Genomic DNA, 18,735 nt, shown 5'->3' with positions numbered 1-18,735 from the left:
CGCTGCTCATCTGCGCGGAGGACACTGTGACGTCACTGTGGACAATAAAAGAATCACGACGAGGATAAGAAAGCAATATCAAAGTTAAAAGGTGTGCGAGTTCATATGCAAATACTTAGACAAACAACATTACATGTAAGGAAAAAGTAAACAAAGCATTAGCAAAAAAATCCCCAAACAACAAAGAATGGTCAAGATAAGAAGCAACAGAGCACAGGAGGAAAGAAAAGTAAAATAGCTAAAGTTGGATTCTTCACTGCATGTTATTTGAGTGTAGCAGATGAAAAGTATTTGAATCTCAGATGCAGAAGTCTCACAGAACAGTGGCGAGAGAACCAGGACCACTCCATGTTTTCAGAAAGATATTTAATATAATGTTGTTTTCTTCTCCATGTATTCCTCCCCAGACACTTCCGTTCAAAGAAACCACATTAATTCACAATTTCTTATGATTCATATCAGTGTATTACTTGTTTGTGTAACTGTTTTTTACAATGCTTCTGTTATTTGTGTAAACACATTAGTAATATTGACCAGGGATCGCTCCACTACAGGGTTGGCTTTCAGAAATGAAGACAACAAGTTATGGAAGGCTTTCGAGTATTTTAGCACAATTTTGAAAAAGGTAGCGTGTGTTTAGAAAGGTGAATAAAGCACAACATCTTATAATGTTTGTTTTTTTTGATTCAGTGGGGACACAGCACATTATTTTCTAAACCAAAACATGATGAAAAATGGACACATGTTGAATAACTTTAAAGAAAATCAAGACAAATGTTTGAGAAAACAGCAGTGGTTTTGTGAAATCTCATTCATCGGGTCATGTGTATCCAGAAAGTTCCATAAGTATCCAGAGTTATCCAAGTTATACATTTCCAAGCAAGAAAACTGGTCTGCGAAGAGTATTGGGAAGCACTTCACTTGACAAGAGTGGTGTTATGATCCCAGGTGTGCAGAGAACTTCCTACAGAGAGCTGAGTGTAGGTTATGTCGGACTCCTCCACCTCTATTGGGAGAAGGTTCCTCCACGTCTTCTTTAAAACACAATATAAGCAATAAAAGAAAGAAAAACACTGTTTGTGTCTCTTTCTTATGACAGACCAGTTTCAGCCTCGAGGCGTTTACAGGCTTCAAGTGAGCAGGAACCTGCTGTTTGGAGAATATCTTTTTTTGATATGCCAGCAATGTAAGGTATTACAATGTTCTGTCTCTCTTCCTTTTTCTATTTATTATCTATCAAAAAGGCCCACTAAGGGTATCTACAGGTATCTAGGGCTTTTCTTATGTGGTACATTACATTTCCTTCCTCTCTTCCTTGAAGGTTCTGATGAAACTGAGTCTGTTGTTGGTGGGATTCAACAACTTCACAAGAGTACGCTGAGAGACGTTTCAATGACCTGTCACCATCCACAGTCTTCTGGAGTCAATGTTCTCACATCATCTCTGAGCAGGCGAAGCTGGAGTTGGAAAAAAAGAACTTTACCAATAATCTCAGATTATCGCCCGGCAACCATGGACCTAAAGTCCTGCGCTTACTGACGACAATGTGAGTCATTACGTGTGTGTGTGTGTGTGTGTGTGTGTGTTTGTGTGTCAATGTGTGTGTGTGTGTTGATGTGTTCCAGTTTGTGTTGGTGTGTGTTTGTGTGTGTGTGAGTGAGAGCGTGTGTCACTGTCACTTTGATTGAAAATTGATACAAATACCAATACAAGTACAATTTTATCAAACATACAACTTTGTTTAGTACTCACTCTTTTTTCCGTGCTATGTAATCATTCTTAAAAATTAAAATTAAATCATACACAAACCACAAATTAAGTTGCAACTTATTTACAAATTAAGTTGCAACTTATTTAACTTTACTTTACTTACAGTAATATTGATATAACAACATTTGAAACATTTAAATGAATGACATTCAAAATGTTTTGAGAGGGTTTTTCAATGTAAGCGGTTTATATTGATACTGGCACATGGTGGCGCAGTGGTTATCGGGGTCGCTTCCAGGCCAGGCCAACTTGTGACCTTTCTGTGTGGAGTTTGTATGTTCTCCCCGTGTTGCGTGGGTTTACTCCGGGCACTCTGGTTTTCTCCCACAGTCCGAACATACATACAGAGGTTGATTGAGAATTTGGGCAATGGTATGAATGCGTGTCTGAATAGTTGTCCGTCTCGGTGTGCCCTGCAAAAGACAGGCATTCTGTCCAGGGTGTCCCCTGCCTCTCGCCCAATGAAACTGGGATAGACTCCAGGAACTAGATCCCTCAGGAGAACGTCCACCACCTCAGCGGGAGCAGGGAGGTCACACAGGAACGTGGGGCACACACACTACTGAGCCTCTTTTTGACTTGTTGATCAGCCATTTATTTCCACTTTAATTTTGACTGAGACTCAAAATCCAGACCTCCATGGGTCAATACATTTGATTTTTGGTGTGAATTTGTTGTCAGCGCATATAACTATGTAAAGAACAGATGTTAAATAAGAACATGTAGTAGCTTACACAGCCAGTAATCCTTAAACATATTACAAAGGTAAGGACTTAGAACATACAGAAACGCACACACACACACACACACACGCACACACACACAAACTCACACATGCACACATACACACAGTTTCGTTCCTCAGATTATTTTTATAAAGACATAGTCTTCTACAATAACAACAAAATGAGTAGACAGTGATGAAAAAAAAAGAAGAAGAAAGAACTCAACTAAGAATTATGGAAGTAAGTATAGGTGAAAAAGGAAATAGATACTGTTTGTACTGTATGTGTTTAATTTATGATTTATTCTTCTTAAAAAATAGAAATTGATTCCTCTCATGCTTCATGTGTCGACCTGCTCAAAAGTATTTGTAACGTCTGTGAAATCACAACAGTTTTATTGAAACTAAGAGAAATCTTTGAGGGTTTTGAGAAACTGAACTATGAGGACACACACATTGCCACTTCCTTTTTTCAACCCTGAGTATGATTTTAAACTCTGCTGCGTTCCTTCGTCAGACACACTCGCCTCAGGATCAACATGGGGAACTTTGCTGCCAATGAAGGAGTCTCAGTCTTTGTCATCGTAAGTTTTTTACAAAAACCTACTTCAAGCGCACATTTATTCGGTGTCGAGGAAAGATAATCCAAGGATTAGATTATCATCGTATGCCGAATGTGTCACATAGAAACTCTGAAGGGAACTCAAATCTTAAAAATGTATTTAATGTTTATTTTTCATGTTCATTTAAAGTGATTTAGAGCACGACTTGAATGAAACGGCTGAAGAATCTAAAGAAAAAATGTGGAAGTGGTTGACGATGATTGAGAAAACATGTAGAATTATATCAGATACTGATTTAAAAGCTTTATTTAAAGATTATTCGGGTTGTTACGTTCACCCTAAATGATGCAAATGTTTAAGGTCATAATGTGGTATTAATCTGTTCAATTCCGAGATTATAATCCAGATTCTTATTCTAACAACAATACTTTTGGAATATGTATTGTGTGAAGATGAAAAACAAATACAAAAATCTACTTTTATGTTAAAATTAGTTTGAGCCAATGTAATAAAAAAGTCTAACAGATCTAAAAAAGTAGCCATTACCATTAGATACATTTTCATCCTGACTTTTGTTTGAGATTACCAACTGGATGTAATTTGTGTTTGAGATGATAATCCAAAGATTATTCAGACTTTGTGAGTTTGACGTTTCTGCTCTCAGCTGGTGTGGCTCGGGATCAACATCTTCCTGTTCGTCCACTTCTACATGGCTTTCCTGGTCCAGAGATGGTTCTACACTCGGGTGTTGCTCGGGGTAAGATACGCGCTTCCTGTCGTCAAACATATTTATGTGGATTCACTTCCTACCTACGTACGAAATCAAACCCTGTCTGAACTCCCAGCATGCCTTGTCATGGGCTCGAGCTCCTGCTGCCTGTCTCAACTTCAACTGCATGTTGATTCTTCTGCCCGTGTGCCGGAACCTGCTGTCCTTCCTGAGAGGATCCATCCAAGTAACACCAACACACTGGGACTCTCTCGCTGGTTCTTCTCTAACGTGCGCTTGTTTCAGTGCTGCAGCCGCTCAGCTGCGCGTCAGCTGGACAGAAACATAACGTTTCACAAGCTGGTGGCTTACATGATCGCCTTCCACACAGGTGCTGCACAACCATGTTTGCAGAAGTTCTACCAGTTCCCTAACAGAGGTTTTGCTTCCACATCCTGCAGCGGTCCACATCGTCGCACACTTGTTCAACTTTGAGTATTTCATGGACGCCCAGTTGAACCAGAACAGAAGCTTGTTGGCGTTTGTTCTGTCGGATATTGGCAATGAAGGCAACACCTCGTTTCTCAACCCCATTCGAACCAACAGCACGGTGAGACAAAGGAGTGAGACACCAGGAGTAGAAACACACACTTGAAGAAAGCATTGTTCTTTTACAACAGACCAGGCAACGTTTGGCCCTTTACTGTATCTATGAGGCCCTTGTGAGGTCAAAGATCATTTGTAAACTAACTTTTTTTGTATTTATTCCTATCGTTCCAGTCCCTAAAGTAACCATAAGGCCCTTTGCTGTCAGTTTTTGTCATTTTTTTGCCCCTCAAAAAGATTTAAGATAACATTAATAATATTTGGTTAAAAAGGTTATTTTGATATAAGATTTAAAAGACAACTATAATAATTTTAGCACATTTAGCTTGATTTTATAATGTACTTTTCACTGCTTCACTGTAGCTTGATGGCCCCTCAAAACAGTCATTTTATGAAACGTGGCCCCTGAAGAAATGGAATTGCCCACCATTGTTTTACAAGGAAGGGAACGTGATGCTATTTTTCACTGAGAATAGATACTGACTCTGGGTGGGCGTGTTTGTGTTTTGTAACAAATACACCAGCCCAGTATCCATGGCGACGATTGCATCATAATCTCATTGACATTTTGTATTTTGAACTTTCTTACAATGACCTTTTTCTGGTGACGTACACGAAGACGTTGCACTTCTGCTCGCTATGAAAACCAAAGTCAGTCAGAGTGTTTTTTAAAAAGATTGTTTATGTTTATTATTTGTTCTGGGGTGCAGAACCCCACCATCGTCATGTTCACCACCATCGCTGGGCTCACTGGTGTGGCCATCACGCTGTCACTCATCCTCATCATCACATCTTCCATGGAGGTCATCCGGAGGTCATATTTTGAGGTGTTCTGGTACACGCACCACTTATTTGTCGTCTTCTTCATCGGACTGGTGTTTCACGGATTTGGGTACGACTGACTTTATATGTTAAATAAATCAGCCTCACTGTTTTGTGTTGGTTGTTAACTGTTGTTAATATTTTTTTCAGGCGTATTGTTCGAGGGCAAACCCCCGACAGCCTCAAATCCAACCATCCAGATGTGTGTGCCGACAGATTTGAAGAGTGGGGGACGAATGGCTCCTTCTGTGTCGAGCCGGTGTTCGCTGGAAACCCTCCGATGGTGGGACATCATTGTCATCTTTTAAACCCACCTTAAATCCTTGTTCATTTCTTGTGTCTCCTGCAGACATGGAAGTGGGTCATTGGACCTATGATTCTGTACGTCTGCGAGAGGCTGGTGCGCTTTTATCGCTCGCACCAGAAAGTCGTCATCACGAAGGTGAGAACTTGTACCAGCCATGATCATGATGACAGTGCTGGTTATAGTGGGTGTGATTTAGATGAAACCATTTTTCTCTCCAGGTGGTGATGCACCCGTCCAAGACTCTGGAGCTGCAGATGAAGAAGAAAGGCTTCCACATGGAGGTGGGTCAGTACGTCTTCATCCAGTGTCCATCCGTCTCCAGACTGGAGTGGCATCCCTTCACCCTGACCTCGGCCCCCGAGGAGGACTACTTCAGCGCCCACATCCGTATTGTCGGGGACTGGACTCAAAGGCTGTACGAGGCGTGTGGAGGAGACAAAGATGCACCTCAGGAGGCCTGGAAACTGCCCAAGTATGTCAAAGACGCAGGACTTTGTCCTCCATTCATGCTCTCTGTATTAACGAGGTGATGAGTCGAAAATTAATCATAAATCCTGAAACAGCCAGTGTGACTCTTTCAAAACTCACAGTTAAAGGTGTCTTAGGCCAACACTGGTTAACGTTTACCCAACAGACCTGTCTTAACAGGAAAAGCTCTGTCTCAACATGTTGCAACATCCTCCAACGTTGCAGGTGTTGAGAGGAACAAGACCAGCTCACTTCAGCATAAATCAAACTCTGACCTTGGGAAGAAAAATATTTCTCTTGGTTCCATTGGATCTGAAACAACAGAAAGATTTTTAAATACGTTCTTTTCTCCCTCAGGGTGGCCATAGATGGACCTTTTGGTACAGCGAGTGAGGATGTGTTTCGATACGAGGTAGTCATGCTGGTGGGGGCAGGGATCGGTGTCACTCCTTTTGCTTCCATTTTGAAATCGGTTTGGTACAAACGCGTCCAGAACAATCAGGACGTCTTCACCAAGAAGGTGAGACAGCACAAGTGGACAAGAGTGGATATCAAGTCAAAAAAAGTTCTTAGGAGTCATCATGGTATTCTCTTGTTGCAGATCTACTTCTATTGGTTGTGTCCGGAGACTCAGGCCTTCGAGTGGTTCGCAGACCTGCTGCAGTTCCTGGAGCAACAGATGGCAGAGAAGGACATGCCCGACTTCCTCAGCTACAACATCTATCTCACACGCTGGAAGGACAAGGAGGTACCAGTGGGATTAGACCAGACAACTGGATCACTTCCTGTGACATCAAATCTCCTGTCTGTCATCTCCAGGCTGCTTACTTCCGGGTCCAGTACGAGGCGGAGAACGATCCAATCACAGGACTCAAACAAAAGACCCATTACGGAAAACCGAACTGGGACAACGAGTTCACCGACATCGCATCGGCTCATCAGGGGTGAGTTTTCTTTACGTAAACATCCGTGAAGGTGATATTTCTTCATGTTTGCATAATTGTTTGTTCAGAGCTAAGGTGGGAGTCTTCCTATGTGGACCGCCTCAGCTGGGCAAGGCTCTGGAGAAACAGTGCTTGTCTCATTCCGAGTCCAACGTCAAGTTCATCTTCAACAAAGAAAACTTCTGATCTCTTGGTTCGCTCTTGCTCAAAGAGGGAGTTTTACTCTGTCGTTTCTCTGGGGATTCACTCTTCTGCTTTCTACTTTCATATTACGAAAATACACCCAAACTTTTCAACCTCACCAAAAAAGAAGAGAGTGCATGACTCACTTCTGCTTTATAAGTTTTGCATATGATTTCATTAGATTAGACACAAGAATAGAGGACTTTAGTTTTACATAAGTATATGTATATTATTATATTTGAATATTACATAGTTATTCAGACTGAATCCTAAATGAATGACTTGTTTGCCTAAATGATGCTATTTCATTGTTTATGAATTGAAGCATACAGAAGTCCTTCTGTCAAGGAGCAAACTGCTATAAAGGGAGAAGAAAAGATCAGTTGAGTATTTAAAATCTTAATATATCGGTGTAATACAACACAAATTCTTCAACAGGCGAAATAGGCCAAGGCTAAAGAGCTTTGGCACCATCTATTGACGAGTTTGGGAAACTACATCTCAAAGTTTAACCTATAATGAGATAGAAATGGCAAACACACTGACAACACAATACATATGGTCGTTTTCCCACTTGACCGTGCAACTTCCTGGAATGATAAAACAAAAAAGGTTAATCACACTCTGAATGGTCAGAGTCAGTAAGTGTTGTTGGTCCATTACCGTCTACTTGAGAGTCCCAGTGGCAGGAGCTGGCCGTGTGCAGGCCGGCGCCACTCTTCTGCATCATGACACACGTTACTGTGAGCAGAAGAGATTGGGCTAAACCATTAGGTACTCCTGCAGAAACTTTAAAAAATGATGTGTGGATTGACATCTATCAATAACTCACCAATGTACTTGAACGGCTTCGCTTGATGGACCAGATGGTCCAGACAACGCTCAACAATGCTGGATGTCCACTTGGAAACATCAGTGGAATTGTAGCGGCTACTGCCAACAACAGTGTCAACACACTGTCACGCGCTCACACACACACACACACACACACACACACACACACGGAGAGAGAGGCAGTCATGAGGTAGTCACTGGATGCAGGATTGCTGGAAGCTCTGCACAAACTTTACCACACAAACTCTCTGAGTATTGTTAAAGTTTCTGTTGCTAACGTTTACTTGTTCTTGATCAAAAATGTAAAAGTTTAAAGATGTATTCTTCTTCAGGCATTTATTTCAAATTAAAGAACTGTATAAAATAAATGTTTGTTTTTTTCTTCATTTAACTCTGTGTTTAAAAATAACAATTGCATTGAAAGTAGTTTTTGATTCAAGATATGTAAAATAATGATTCAGAAATCAGACCACCCTATCAACACACGCCAGTCTTATATTGGACAAAAAAAACACCATAAACGTATTGCATCAAACATAAACTGTACCAATTTGTTAATATTTGGTTTTATTATGTGTATTATGCGTAATACTGCTTTTTATAAAATTAATTTTATACTGAAAATATATCCAATCATTTCTGTGTAACGTTAAAATCAAAATAATAAAAACAAGAAATGATAAAAATAAAAAGTCCCTTAAGTTATAAAGAATTCACCTTTTTGATGTATTTTTCGGCTCCTTCTGACAAGAACAAGTTCTGTGAAAGAAACGCAACGTCAACTGGTGACGTCATTTTTATGTTACGCTATGTATGAAAATCAAAAATACTAATAAATAGTTTTACAACTTAAATTATTAATCTTGATTAATGTGGACAAAATAAAAAGCCAAATGTTTAGAACAAACCTTTTTGTACATCTCCATGTCAGACACTCAAAACTCCAGCGATGGTCAAAGATTCCAAGTTGGATTCTTACTACGCATGCGCAGCCTACCCCTTCACTTAAACTACGGTATGGCCACACGGACAAAAAGTAGTACAAGAGCATCGTCACAAGTTTTCACCCCTGATTAAACTTTTAATTACAAACAGAAAATTTATAAACATCAAACCACAGTTTAAAAGGCATTCAGATAATAAAATAGAACATGTTTTGACATACAAAAGTGCAAAATAGTGCAATAAATATTTTAAAAACACACACACACACACACGCTCAAGGTTCACTTGAGAAAGATAGTGATTAATACAAACATTATAGGATCATTAATCATCAGCATCATCTTCCCGACAGGTGATCAGAGGATGCTGCACGCTCCAGAGCGGGTATGTGATCCTCGAACTCCTGATGTGTGAAGTTTTCCAGATTCTCCAGTTCCAGTCTCGGATTGGATGTATCCAGATGCAGCTTCTGGTTCTGCCTGCTCTGCAGCGGCCATGTTGGTGCGGCCTATCTCATGACCATTGATCTGCTTGGACCTGGAGAGCCGTCGGAAGAAAGACATCTGGGCAAACAAGAGCTGTGTTACTCACTGATCATTATAACTAATTCCACAATGAGTTTTACCTTATTGCCTCCGGAGCGGCTCGTGGACGCTTCACTAGTGGTTGTGTTGGTGATGGATGCCATGTCGTCTGTGGGGTTGCTGGCAGGGTTGTGCTGATCTTCTATGGGAAAGTTTTTCAAATGATTAAAGTGAACATCTCAACTCTATCTGATGTATTATTATTTTCACCTTCTGACTGATTCCAACTTTGCTCACCATTTATGATTATAACCTTTTTATTTCTTCCATCATCTTTGTGTTTTCTGGTTCCCACATTCACTGACACTTTCTCAGTCTTAACATCTGTTCTTCTTCCCCTTTATGATCCCTCATCCCCTTTTCTTTTCCCTCTTCTCCCTTTCATCGTCGATCCTTTTCTTCAGATTTTGGAGTTCTTTCTCTCAATCCCTATCTTTTCTTCTCTTCACATCATCTTAAACCACCTCTTCATGTTTCTTCTGCCTCCTCACCTTCTGCCGGGTCCATAGACGGGTTTTCATCCTCTGGTTCATCCATTGATGGATTTACAACAGTCTTTTGATCCTCTTCCTCCAATTTTTCTTTATTATCACTGGCATCCTCATTCTCCTCATCATCGTCATCTTCATGATCATTTTGCTCATCATCATCATCTTCATCTGTGTCGTCATCGACTTCCTCTTCGTCATCCTGCTGGTTCTCATTTTGAATCCAAGTGGAAGTAATATCTGTACAATCCTGATGAAAGTAACAGAACAAATTCTGTGAGTCAAACTGAGTCAGTTGTACAAAGACTTAAACAGATAAATACACTTGACTCAATCTTCTTTAACCAAGGACTGATCACTACAGGGGTTAAAGAAAGGATGTATTCATCACAGCACTAAAGGAATAAGGGAGGATGAGCTTTGTGGTGTAGGTAAAGTAAAAAGGGGAGAAAGAAAAAAAGAAAGAAAAGGAGCCTCACCATCTCTTCACATCAATCAAACTAGTCCAATGTTGTGACGAAGACAAAGCAGTGGCAACAATCCAACAGATCCATTTCAATGTTTTGATATAAACTAACATTGAGGAGGAAAAACACAGGATTTGTGTTCATTGTCAAATGGTAACATTTGATTTTTAAAACCTGCAGGTGTAGCTTTTTCTTTGAGTGTAAGACAAATGAAAGCAACCGAACCAGACATAATAGACATGAAGTGAACTTTAATAGAAAATAATACAAATGCATAAACATTTTCACTTCTATGATTCAAAAGACGTGGAAAGTGAAGTGGGAGGTTCCTGGTTTGCTCACATGCTTTCTGAAGTCAGTCCTGAAACATAGTTCTTCACTTCAAGTGCAGGTACTGAGGTAAGACATCGCCCCAGAACTCCTCCCCCTCAGCCTGACCTTTGAACCCTGACTTAGGTTTACTTCTGGCTGAACTTTGAAAATGTTGTCTTCGGCTGGTGGCAGACTGTTTCTTTATCACAGCTTCCTCTTCCTCACTTTCTTCATCCTCCCCCTCTTCCTCCTCCTCCTCGTCCTCTTTCTCATCATCTTCTTCCTCCTCCTCCTCCTCTTCTTCTTCTTCTTCCTCACTTTCCTCCTGCTCTTCTTCTTCTTCCTCCTCCTCCTCCTCCTCCTCCTCCTCCTCCTCCTCCTCCTCACTCTCCTCTTTTTCTTCTTCCTCCTCTTCTTCTTCCTCACTCTCTTTTTCTTTTTCATCATCATCTTCCTCCTCCTCCTCCTCACCCTCTTCTTCCTCCTCCTCCTCACTCTCCCCCTCTTCTTCTTCCTCCTCACTCTCCTCCTCTTCTTCTTCTTCTTCTTCCTCCTCCTCACTTTCCTCCTCTTCTTCTTCTTCCTCCTCCTCTTCCTCCTCCTCTTCCTCACTCTCCTTCTCTTCTTCCTCCTCCTCCTCTTCATCTTCATCACTCTCCTCCTCTTCCTCCTCACTCTCATCTTCTTCCTCCTCGTCCTCTTCTTCCTCTTCTTTCTCATCAACCTTCTTTTCATTCTCATCCTCCTCCTCCTCCTCTACTTCGTGTCCTATTTCCTCCTCACTTCTATCTTGTTCATCCTCTACCTCAGTTCCTTCCTCCTGCTCCTCCTCCATTTCATCGTCCTTCTCACCATCACTTTCAGCCTCTTCACTACTGCCTACATCAGCACTACTCCCCTTTTCCTCATCCTTAGCTACTCTACTTTCTTCTTCCTCCTCTTCCTCTTCTTTGCTTTCAGACACATGACTAGATTCTTCATCATTGTCTTCTTCCTCCTGAGTATTCCCTTTTTTCTGTTTTCTGCCTTCCGTGCTGTCTGAATCTTCTTCCCCACCCCTATTTTCTTCTTCACTCTCCGTGTTGCCATCCTCTTCTTCCTCACTTTCTTGCTTTTTATTACCAACTTCATCATTGGTTGTTTGGCTCTCCTCTACCTCCGTGTCTTCCTCTGCCTCACTTACTTCTGCACTTGTCCTCTGCTCGTCCGCCTCTTTCTTGTTTTTCATCTCCTCACTAACGGTGGGACTTCCTGCAGAGGTTATGTTTATACTTGGCCTGGACTTGTGACTGAGGTCAGCAGACTCAGAATGTGAAGCACTTTCTTGAAAGAGAGCTTGGCTGCTCTCTGATGGCAATGAAGAGTTGAAGTGACTCAGTGACGCCACCTGTTGGACTACAGCCGCTCCAGCAGCCAGGGCGGCCGCTCCTCCAGCAAGTAATCCCATTTTAGAGTTTAAAGATTTTGACGGCTGGGTCTCGTCCTCTTGTGGTTCTCTCAGGGGTTTTGCACTGGAGGGTGGGGTCGGCTCTCTTTGAGCATGTTTAACAGAAGAGTTTACAGCAACAGTTTTCTTTTTTGAGCGATTCCTTTCAGACGACTTTGATCCACTGCCAGAACTTGACATTTTGTTATAACCCTTGTTTTGTTTAAGATTGATTTGCTTACTTAACTCTGGTTTACACTCTATTTTTCTAGGAAATCCTCGGCTGGAAGGATCTGGTTTCCTTGATTGTTTTAAACTCCCGGTTATGTTTTCCTTGTTACGCTGCAACTGTCTTTGTTGCTGTGAACTTGGTGAGCTATGGAGAGCTTCACTGGTACTAGTTGACGAAACATGCTTCTTTGCCAAGTTCTGTTTCTGTTTTTGGCTCTTACCAGTCTTCTTTTCCAAAACAAGCCAGCAGAATGAATGCAAGAGGAAATAGCAAAAGAATAAACCAATAGGAAGAGAATAAAGGAAGTAATAAAGGAGAGAATCGGCAAAGTCACTCGTTATTCTGATTCTTGCTAACCAAAAGTGGTCCACTAGATTTCCAACCATCTTCATCATGGCGTTTGTAAATAGACATTTTCTGACTTAAATGGTTCATGACTATAATCTGTTTATATACCACTGCATGACTGATCATTATTTAACAGTTTTCAACAGATAGTGTTAACCATAGGATAAAATACATATGTTTAGAATAATAAAAGGAAAAACAAATATGTACCTTGTGGACGGGTGCAAGTGTGACTGTTTTATCCGCAGGGTCCAGCTTCATCACATGGGTCTAGCAATGAAAGAAAATGAATAATTTAATAAATTCTAAATTGAATTTATTGCCAAAATGTATTTATTTTAAAGCAGCATTTCCTCTCACCATGTTGAGAAGGTCGCTGGTTTCTTCAAAACCTTTCACACTTTCACTGTCTGTCAAACTCTCAAGAACATCCTCTGCACACAAACAGAGGAACAAAGTTTCATTCAGTTAATTTCAAGATGTTAAACCTTCGTTACAAATAAGTGTTTTGATGGGAAAAGCATATTTACCGTTTGTGCCGTTGAGCTTCTTTCTGCTCTTAGGTTCAGGGCGAGTTCTTCGAGGAGGAACTGGCTGGAGAAGTGAAGAAGTGCCAGAGTTTTGGAGAGTCCGGAACATGGGCCCAAACTGATCCGGAGATCGTTCCTGTCGGTGAAGAAGTCATCAGTCCCTAAGTTTTTACAATCCAGTCATGCGACAGACAGACAGACTCACTCTTTCCCTGCGGCGGACACGAGCAGAGAGGCTTCTCTGCAAGCTGGTCGAGTCAGACGTGCTTTCCAGCAGCTCAACATAGGGACGCTCCAGAACGTCTTCAGTCACATCATCATCTTCTAGGATAACAGGGGACTGTGGATCTCGAGGACAAGCCAGAACCACCATGTGGCAGCCACCGCATACAGCCTGATACCATGAAAGAGTATTATACTGTGTACTTTGAGATTATTGCTTTTCAATTCCATTCAGTGTTAAAATGTTTAAAATTATTCTTATTTTTCAAAACATATTTAGAGAAAAAAAAATACAGAGAAATCAAGGTCACTGCGTCGGACATACTTGCTCAATGTGAAATTGCAGAAATCTAAAACACAAAGTCGGCTTGAACTGGTTTGTGAAGTTTTCTTCTCCGAGTCCAAGTTTACCATGGCGACCATCCCCGAAAGTGTAGAGCAACCCTCGATCTGGAACACAGAGAAGGAGGATTGTCAGAAGAAGAGCAAGAGAGCGATCTCCTAAATTAAAGTGATCAGAGTTGAGTTAAAGGTCCCATATTGTGCAAAACTCAAATTAATGGTATTTGGGGTGACACTCTTTGGTGGGTCTTCATCCATGTAAAGAATGAAATTTACGCATTTAGTTTAGGAGTTTTTTTATCTCTTCAAATTAAGTTCATATTCAAGATATGTAAAATAATTTTAAGGTTCCAACAGATTCACAATTTAAGTAGTTTAGGTATTTAGCCGCTTGCTTTATGCTGAGTGTGCAATGTTAAAAGAGGAAGTGGACCATGGACTGTACTTGTACTGGCATTGCAAGAAACAATAAATAGCAGGTAAAATAAAATGATTCAAACTTACTTAAGTGCTCCAGTAAAATATTCATATGTTTTTTAAAGCATAATATGGGACTTTAAAGAAAGCGGTATCCAGGTGGACATTTACCTGTGACGACAGCCGTGTGGTTCTCGCCACATGCCACCTGCAGTACCCGGCCCTTCCTGAAGTGATCGATCTGCTTCGGCATTCGTGATTCAAAAATGAAAGTCCCATGCCCAAGCTGCCCAAACTGTCCCAATCCGAAAGAGTAGAGGCCATAATCTGAAAGGTGGTTGGACATTTAATTCTGCTTCAAGCATTCGAGGCCTTAATCAATAAGATCTTGTTACCTGTGAGCGCCACCGTGTGGCCACCACCACACGCCACTTGAGTCACCGGATCTGTGATGCCCTTGACTCTCTGAGGCACTTTGTGTCCACTCAGTTGATCAGTGCCTAGACCTAGCTTTCCGCTGTCACGCTCCCCAAATGTGTAAAGGGTGCCCTCAACTGATGAGAAAGTTGAGAGACTTTAATCTATACAAAACTTTTTTTTTTTTTAATTGTGTTATAGATTTTTACCTTACAAATCGTAACATCCACAGTCTTAAGGTTTCTAAAATTAACTTAAATATTCTATCCATTCTATTATTTTCTAACTAAATAAGTATGAAGTTAGATTGTTTTTTATTATTCCATAAAAATAATTGTGCTTGGTCAACATTATTGGTAGGACATTTGTGTTTTGATAATTACTGGTAAACTAAAAAAGTGGCTTCAATCAATTAAAGTATTTTTAAAGTGAAAACATGTTGAAGCTTTTTTTATTAAAGCAACTTTTATCTTTTTTCAATTTATTATATTCAATATTATAGTTTGATTGAATAATAAAGAAACAAATATACCTCCATACAACAAACAATTTGATGTTGAAATACAGCTCAAAGCAAATGATTCATTAAGGTTTTATAAATAAATAAAAGTTCATATAAATCAAAACAAAATATTGAAACACTTCAATTAATCAGTAGAAAAAATAGTAATTACCTGTTACAAAGGCAGAGTGGTAATAACCACAGGCTACCCAGCTGACGGGTTGACCCACACTCACTTCATGTGGCACAGACACTTGACTCTCCTTCCCAAGACCCAGCTGACCCTCGCCGTTGTCGCCCCACATGTAAAGCTGACCCTGCTCTGTGACACAATGGTGAACATCATACAGCATGTTGAACAAAGACATTTAGAAACATGCAATATGATTATCAGAACATAAACGGGCTCTCTTTTGCTCATTTTTCACATGAGGCTGACATAACTTCTACAGAGAAGGCTTAATCATAATAACTACATATATATATATACAGTGCCTTGCGAAAGTATTCGGCCCCCTTGAACCTTTCAACATTTCGCCACATTTCAGGCTTCAAACATAAAGATATAAAATTTTAATTTTTTGTCATGAATCAACAACAAGTGGGACACAATCGTGAAGTGGAACGAAATTTATTGGATAATTTAAACTTTTTTAACAAATAAAAAACTGAAAAGTGGGGCGTGCAATATTATTCGGCCCCCTTGCGCTAATACTTTGTAGCGCCACCTTTTGCTGCAATTACAGCTGCAAGTCGCTTGGGGTATGTCTCTATCAGTTTTGCACATCGAGAGACTGGAATTCTTGCCCATTCTTCCTTGCAAAACAGCTCGAGCTCAGTGAGGTTGGATGGAGAGCGTTTGTGAACAGCAGTCTTCAGCTCTTTCCACAGATTCTCGATTGGATTCAGGTCTGGACTTTGACTTGGCCATTCTAACACCTGGATACGTCTATTTGTGAACCCTTCCATTGTAGATTTGGCTTTATATTTTGGATCATTGTCCTGTTGGAAGATAAATCTCCATCCCAGTCTCAGGTCTTTTGCAGACTCCAACAGGTTTTCTTCCAGAATGGTCCTGTATTTGGCTCCATCCATCTTCCCATCAATTTTAGCCATCTTCCCTGTCCCTGCTGAAGAAAAGCAGGCCCAAACCATGATGCTGCCACCACCATGTTTGACAGTGGGGATGGTGTGTTCAGGGTGATGAGCTGTGTTGCTTTTACGCCAAACATATCGTTTTGCATTGTGGCCAAAAAGTTCGATTTTGGTTTCATCTGACCAGAGCACCTTCTTCCAAATGTTTGGTGTGTCTCCCAGGTGGCTTGTGGCAAACTTTAAACAAGACTTTTTATGGATATCTTTGAGAAATGGCTTTCTTCTTGCCACTCTTCCATAAAGGCCAGATTTGTGCAGTGCACGACTGATTGTTGTCCTATGGACAGACTCTCCCACCTCAGCTGTAGTTATCTGCAGTTCATCCAGAGTGATCATGGGCCTCTTGGCTGCATCTCTGATCAGTCTTCTCCTTGTTTGAGATGAAAGTTTGGAGGGACGGCCGGGTCTTGGTAGATTTGCAGTGGTCTGATACTCCTTCCATTTCAATATAATTGCTTGCACAGTGCTCCTTGAGATGTTTAAAGCTTGGGAAATCTTTTTGTATCCAAATCCGGCTTTAAACTTCTCCACAACAGTATCTCGGACCTGCCTGGTGTGTTCCTTTGTCTTCATGGTTCTCTCTGCGCTTTAAACAGAACCCTGAGACTATCAAAGAGCAGGTGCATTTATACGGAGACTTGATTACACACAGGTGCATTCTATTTATCATCATCAGTCATTTAGGACAACATTGGATCATTCAAAGATCCTCACTGAACTTCTGGAGTGAGTTTGCTGCACTGAAAGTAAAGGGGCCGAATAATATTGCACGCCCCACTTTTCAGTTTTTTATTTGTTAAAAAAGTTTAAATTATCCAATAAATTTCGTTCCACTTCACGATTGTGTCCCACTTGTTGTTGATTCATGACAAAAAATTAAAATTTTATATCTTTATGTTTGAAGCCTGAAATGTGGCGAAATGTTGAAAGGTTCAAGGGGGCCGAATACTTTCGCAAGGCACTGTATATATATATATATTGTAGTAAAATATGTGAGCAAGTGACTTTCCAAAATTTGAATATGAAATTTAATATATACTGTATATATTTTAAAACCTCCTTACTTTTTCCTTCTACATATTTTATTCTTTTTAAACATATGCACAGTATTCCATTTTAACTGTAACAAGGTTTCAGTGCCTAACTTCTTGAGCTGCACATCATACAGTCTCGCTGTCAATCAACCTAAGTCGCTGATGAAATCACCCAAGGTTCTCACCTGTGAGAGCAGCGGAGGTATTGGAGCCTGCTGCGAGCATCGTCACTGAACCACATGAATCAAAAAAGTCGATCCTATGGAAGGACGTTCTCTCCTCACAGTCCCCGAGTCCCAACTGACCCTCGTTATTCCCACCAGTCGCATACACGTTACCGTGCCCTGCAGAGAAAATAAACATCCGAATGAGACCAGATATTCACCCTAATGGTTAGTTTAGCCAATATGATGCTCACCAGTTGAGATGAGGGTGTGATTCCTTCCACATGCAACCAGGTTGATCTTTTCACTCTTGAGAGCTGAAAACAATACATAAGGTTAAAAGCATGTGCGAACTGCTGTTATTAGAACATGTGATGTGATTTCTCAAATTACCCTTATGTGGAAAAATAAAAGTGTATCAATGAATCAATTAAATACTGAATTTATGTATATTGAATATATACAGTAAGTGACAAGATGTAGTGTGGAGTGCAGTGTTTCCCAAATGAGAATGTCACCTTTGACGCAAGTAGGTTTGTTGACTGTGACTTTGGAACCCAGTCCAAGCTGACCCCAGTTGTTGCTTCCAAACATGAATAGTTTCCCATTTTCTAGAATGAAAAGAGACAGTCCATCTTCCAAACACTGGCATGAATACATTTGAGAGCCGTTTGTGTTCTTTCTCACCAGTGATCAGAGCAGTGTGTTCATCTCCACACGATACTTTAAGAGGGACGTCGTTTCTAAGCCAAAATTTACTTGGAATGTTGTCTGCAAATTTACTTTTACCAAACGTAAACACTGCTCCAGACTCTGAAAGAAATGCAAAATAGTAGCACAATGTTATCTACCTAAAGCCTTTCTAATCCACTTACAGTCAGCGGGTCTTTTCCGCTATTTTCTCAGTAGCTACATAAATATTACACTTCAGACGTACATGTGGTGAAGATAGAGTCAATAATATTGTGTTACGAGAGTTTAACAGTGTGTCTGAGTTAGCTAGCTAGTAGGCTAATCAAACCGTTAATCTTATCACACTTTGCATCCTAAATGATAACACTTCATGAAATACGATCACTCAATCGAAAATAACACACCAGGCACTTCGTCTTCTTCTTCTTTCGACATCTCTGGTCGAGTTTAATCCGCTTTTCTTGGGGTCGCGGAGGAGATGTTACTCCTCTCTCCCGCGACTCCGACAACCCGGAAATAAACAAGAC

At 40.6% G+C, this 18,735-nt stretch overlaps 2 protein-coding genes and 1 long non-coding RNA gene across 3 annotated transcripts; 1 reads left to right on the top strand and 2 right to left on the bottom strand.

Moving 5' to 3' along the window:
• The first annotated feature begins 2,971 nt into the window (after positions 1-2,971).
• Positions 2,972-8,298, top strand: cybb (cytochrome b-245, beta polypeptide (chronic granulomatous disease)). Its single transcript, XM_087791810.1, has 13 exons — positions 2,972-3,078; positions 3,722-3,814; positions 3,903-4,013; positions 4,073-4,157; positions 4,228-4,376; positions 5,083-5,264; positions 5,345-5,477; positions 5,544-5,636; positions 5,720-5,973; positions 6,327-6,489; positions 6,571-6,717; positions 6,789-6,913; positions 6,982-8,298. Exons 1-13 carry the CDS (start codon positions 3,034-3,036, stop codon positions 7,097-7,099), a joined length of 1,698 nt encoding a protein of 565 aa, XP_087647936.1. The 5' UTR covers positions 2,972-3,033; the 3' UTR covers positions 7,100-8,298.
• On the bottom strand, positions 7,955-8,902 carry LOC148080200 (uncharacterized). The gene is made up of 3 exons (XR_015711345.1): positions 8,839-8,902; positions 8,648-8,689; positions 7,955-8,052 (listed from the first exon to the last, which is right to left on the bottom strand). It is a non-coding gene; the product is annotated as an uncharacterized LOC148080200 (long non-coding RNA).
• Positions 8,903-10,790: 1,888 nt separating this feature from the next.
• On the bottom strand, positions 10,791-18,707 carry LOC148080199 (uncharacterized). Its single transcript, XM_087791809.1, has 14 exons — positions 18,613-18,707; positions 18,203-18,328; positions 18,034-18,126; positions 17,770-17,832; positions 17,537-17,695; positions 15,335-15,484; positions 14,639-14,797; positions 14,415-14,570; positions 13,810-13,934; positions 13,468-13,656; positions 13,263-13,398; positions 13,093-13,166; positions 12,943-13,002; positions 10,791-12,611 (listed from the first exon to the last, which is right to left on the bottom strand). Exons 1-14 carry the CDS (start codon positions 18,641-18,643, stop codon positions 10,791-10,793), a joined length of 3,342 nt encoding a protein of 1,113 aa, XP_087647935.1. The 5' UTR covers positions 18,644-18,707.
• Positions 18,708-18,735: the final 28 nt, after the last annotated feature.

Source organism: Callionymus lyra, chromosome 5 (assembly GCF_982586985.1).
Source record: "Callionymus lyra chromosome 5, fCalLyr1.hap1.1, whole genome shotgun sequence".
NCBI lineage: Eukaryota > Metazoa > Chordata > Actinopteri > Syngnathiformes > Callionymidae > Callionymus > Callionymus lyra.
This window is presented reverse-complemented; position numbering and strand designations above follow the sequence as displayed.